Genomic DNA, 5023 nt, shown 5'->3' with positions numbered 1-5023 from the left:
TGAAAAGAAAAATTCGATCAGATTGTCTTCGCAAAGAAAAAAAAACCAAACAAGAAACAAAATCCCAATTGCATGAGCTCATTGATCTAGGAAGATTAAGCTAAAATGGCTGTAGAGTGCTTTTGTTGATGTGGATGATGGAACCATATCAAAAGCAAAGGGAATGAAAGTTCAGAAGAATGCTACCTTTCATGGATCAAACTTCTGTGTATATAAATTAAGCTTTTCTGCCATCAACAATGGGAAGGTGAAATGAGAAACCAAAGTCCAGAACATGTCTTGGGACTACTGTACATTTCCTCCCATGGCAGCATATATAGAAAGAACTCATGCAAAAGGAAATGAATAGATAACGGAAAGAGCAAAAGACCAACGTCAATTTTCCTTTAGCGATGCGCAACTGGTTCAATATCTTTAAGAAGTCCAACTATCTGCTGCATGCTAGGCCGCTTTGAGGGAAGGTCTGCGGTGCAGAGATATCCAATCTTCAAGGCCTCCTCCATTTGGGCATCCGGTCCTGTTCCACGAATTTTTGGATCAATAGCTCTTGATCCCTGATTCTTTCTCACCAATCCTCTCACCCAATTCACCAAACTTGATTCTTTCTCTGGATAGTCATCTCCAATGGGCTTTTTCCCGGTAATTAGCTCCAAGAGAACAACGCCAAATCCATAAACATCAGATTTTGGTGTTGGGGTCCCAGATTCTGGATCAGATAGCTCTGGGGGCATGTAGCCCTGTGACCCACGTGAGATGTCATCCTCTAATCCACTTCCAACAATCTTAGCCAAGCCAAAATCAGATAATCTTGGCTCTAAGTTTGTGTCGAGGTATACACTACTAGCTTTAACATCCCTGTGAATTATTGGGGGTGAGCAGCCATGGTGGAGAAATGCCAGTGCACGGGCAGTGCCTAGTACAATTTTGTGACGAAATCTCCATGTTGTTAACAGCCCTTCAGATCCAACATTTTGGATCCCATGGTTGTCATCTTCTTCCCATGTATCTGTACTCCAATCCTCCGTTGTTTGAACCCCGAGTGGTAAGTCATGAAGCAAGTTCTGCAAATTGCCATTCTCCATGTACTCATAAATAGCAATCCTTTGATCCCCAGCTAAGCAGTATCCTGTCAATGGAACAAGATTAGGATGCTTGATACGACCAAGGTGCTCCAGCTCTCTAGCAGCTTCTTGGTCTGTCATGGTAAAGCCATGGACCAAAACTTTTACTGCTACATGAATCCCACCAGGTAGAAATCCTCTATAAACAGGTCCAAACTTCCCTTCAGCCAATAGCGTACCCCGATCAAAATTTGAGGTTGCAGACAAGAGGTCTGCAAATGTGAAATTTAACAGTGGCTTCTCGAAAATTACCACTGGAACAGATGTTGCCAGCTTAACATCAGCTACCCAAGTGGTTGAATCTGTCTGGAATGAAAAAGGACCAGAAATAGTTTGCTCTTCTTTATATGATAGTTGCTTCACGGCCCACATGGTGGTTTTCCTTCTGCAACCAAAGGCTAGAAATAGCAATCCCACGAATAAACAGATCATTGAGAGGGTTAAAACCAAAGCAAGCTTGAGCCCATCGTGTCTTGGGGTTTTTCTTTTGAAGAAAGCAGGGTTTGCAGCAATTGGGCAGCTGTCTGTAGAACCAATGAAGGATGTTTGGAGAGTTTCCTGTGAGAACTCTGAAGAGCAGAGGCTTAAGTTGTTGAAAGAGAAGTTGAATCTCTCCATCCATGGAAGTTTCTCTAAGAGTGACAATGGGATTTCTCCACTCAAGTTGTTGTGTGAAATATCAAAAATTTGAAGGTTTTTTATACTGGGGAGAGGAACTTGACCACTAAGATGATTCTTGGAAAGGTCTAGCGTATTCAAACTACTTAATTGTGAGATGTCGGTGGGAATAGGACCTGTGAGTCTAGTTTCAGACAGGTTAAGATATTCTAAACTGAAGAGCATCCCAATTTGTGGGAATTCTTGTTCAGAAAACCGATTGTGTGCAAGGTTGAGATATTTGAGATTTTGGGCTTCATTCAAATAATGAAAAATTTCTCCACTGAGATCATTCTCAGACAAGTCTAGGTAAAACAAATGAGACCAATTGAAGCTAGAATTAGAATGTACCTGAGAAATGTGACCCTGAAAGTGATTTTTACTCAGGTCAATGACCTGCAGAGGCTCCTGAAAAACAGCCATTACAGAACCCTGAAACTGATTCCTGGAAATGTTAAGAACTGTGATGGATTTCAGTTCCAAGAAATCTGAAACCCGGCCATGAATCTCATTCCCAGCAAGGTTCAAAATTCTGATCTTAGGAAATGCAGCACCAAAGCCATCAGGAACTGTTCCATTAAACCGGTTGAAAGAGAGATCCATTGAAACAAGAGATTGGCAATTGAGAATCCCCAATGGAATATTCCATTCAAAACCATTGTGATCAAGTTTAAGAACTTGCAGACTGACGAGGGAGCTTATAGCAGCGGGAATTTCCCCAGAGAAATTGTTGTTTGAAAGATCCAAGATTTCAAGTACACCGAAATTGCCTATGTTGCTAGGAAGGGACCCAGAAATCAGGTTACTTGAGAGATTAAGGGCCTTGAGTGAGCCCAAACTCCAGAAATCTGAAGACAAACCAGTGATTTTGTTGTTGCTGAGATCCAAAGACTGAAGCTTGCTGAGTTTTCCAATGGTGGTGTCAGGAATCAAACCAGATAGACCCAACCCGGAAGCCACCAACCCCACAACATTTTCTTCTTTGGCATCACAGAAGACTCCTGGCCATGAACAAAAGGGGATAGAAAAGTTGTAAACTTGAGAAGATGTTAAACCCATCTTCTCCAAGAAATCCAACACAAAGGACCCATCCGTATTGGGTTGTTGACAAGGTAAAGGCCTGAAGAACAGTGTTAGAACCAGAAGAAAACCCAAGGAACCAAAACCCATTGGAGATAAGGTCCTAACACTCAGAAATAAGAAAGAGAAAACTCAACCCAGAACCCTCCAACAACCTCAAAACTCTCTCACAACTTCAAAGCCACCATCCCAGTAACATAAATGGTTCTGGTTCAAGTTAAATACTACTTTTATGGCTTCTGCAACTCCATTAAAGCCCGAGTACCACCACCACCACCGCCACTACCCAGCTGAGAGCGGTTTGTGGGTTTCAAGAAAAGATGATTAATGAGCCAAAACTCCCCCAGAAACAACACTTACTGCAAAACCAAGGGAGCCCTTGCTGTAACCAGAAACCCCCAAAAATGACTGGAAATATCTGTTGGCTGAAAACCACTATTCACAGAACACACATGGTTTCTGAGGAGCGTGAAGGTTTTTGGGTTTCAAGAGAGAACGTGAACTCACCTTGTCTGTCTTTGCTGGTCCAAGAAAGCCAACAAAGGAAACAGCCCAAACGAAGAACTCTTTTGTCTCTGTATAGAACATGAGAAGCTTTACTTTCCCCAAATTTTCACCAAATATTTTGCGGTAAAGACTCTTTATATGAAAGCCAGGAGAGAGAGAAGGGCATATTGGGAAGGCAAGGTGACAGTGTAGCGTGGTCAGAGGTTAGCCTTCATAAATGAGAAAGCTTGATGAAGAAATATCTATAGCTTTGAAGAATTTATCACTGCTTCTTGTTGTTGGTGGGAATTCAATGATTCTGCATTCACTCCTGTTCATCATCTTTTTGTCTAAATTAAATAAAAACCATTTTCACTAATTAAAATGGAAATAAATCTTTACCATAAAAACAGTCAAACATAGTTAATTCTTTATAGTATTAGCAAAGAGGTGGCATCCTTTTGGCTTTTTTCTCGCTGCTTTCACTATTTTCCCTTCCAAAATTTCAAACTTTTTCCACTGATCTCGGACTAAATGCAGCTTTTTTTGACAACATCAATTTTATAAACATTTCCATGAATTTGATTTTATCTATGTTTGGAGTCTATGAAAATATTTCCATAAATATAAATTGAATGGTTTTTATTTTTTGTGTTTTTACTTTTATTAAATGTCTGATTAAATGAGGTAAATCTTAAAATAGAATATTAAATTTAATTTTCTAGGAAAAATAATTACCCTTTAAATACTGATTTCAATTGAAAAGAGACAAATTGGTAGTTTCAACAGTAGACCACACATTTCTATAAAATGGGTATCAACTGTTGCTGTCGTAATTATTCAGCATTGTTTTATATTGATTCTAGGAATCACTTTAGGCCATAAGTGTTATTCAACCACACAAAAATTAAAACATCTGAAATTTTTCAAAAAATACTTTTAAAAGTCTAAAAAATAATTTATAATGTTAAAAAATTACTTTTAATATGTTTTTAAAAAACACATGATATGTGATTATGTTAAAAATATTTTTGGATAAAATACTTGAGTAAAAACACACTCTTAATATCATTCTCAGGAAAAATAAGAGGGTTTGTTGGATTTTTTTTTTTTTGGTACTTGTTTACTATAATAAAACTTACCATTGTGATCATTGAAATCTACCTTCTATTTTATCAATTATTAGTAAATATCGTCATTCAAATGATTTGATTTAGAGTATTGATAGTGATTTTATAAACATTTTTAATTTAAAAAATATTTTTAAAAAAAATAGATATTTGATCAAATTTAGGAAACACTTTTAAATTTTTTTAAAATCATTATAACGTTGAAAAATCACTTATGATATTTTTTAAAGAAATATTTTTTATTTTGTTGAAAACAATTTAAGAGAAAATATTTTTATTAAAAACACTTCAAATAAAACCACGCTAATACGGTACTCATTCTAGAAAATGTTTCTAATATTTTAAATATTAATATTGAAAATATTAAAAACACATCCTAAAATCTTCATCAAACACAATTTTAAATAAGAGTCAATTTAATAGTGATTTTAAAAAACGCTTTTAATATTTTTAACACTTGAAATTTTTTATCATTCAAGTATTAGAAAGATTAAAAATATTTTATAAAATCACTACTAAACATACTCTAGTTCATATATTTTAAAAATG

General features: G+C 36.6%; 1 protein-coding gene across 1 annotated transcript; it reads right to left on the bottom strand.

Moving 5' to 3' along the window:
* LOC117925475 (probable LRR receptor-like serine/threonine-protein kinase At2g24230) lies at window positions 1–3558 on the bottom strand. Its single transcript, XM_034844491.1, has one exon. The coding sequence runs from the start codon at window positions 2946–2948 to the stop codon at window positions 387–389; it is 2562 nt and encodes an 853-aa protein (XP_034700382.1). The 5' UTR covers window positions 2949–3558; the 3' UTR covers window positions 1–386.
* Between the last annotated feature and the right edge of the window lie 1465 nt (window positions 3559–5023).

Source organism: Vitis riparia, chromosome 11 (genome assembly GCF_004353265.1).
Source record: "Vitis riparia cultivar Riparia Gloire de Montpellier isolate 1030 chromosome 11, EGFV_Vit.rip_1.0, whole genome shotgun sequence".
Classification (NCBI taxonomy): Eukaryota; Viridiplantae; Streptophyta; class Magnoliopsida; order Vitales; family Vitaceae; genus Vitis; species Vitis riparia.
Note: the sequence above shows the minus strand (reverse complement) of the source record. Positions and strands in the feature narration are given on the sequence as shown.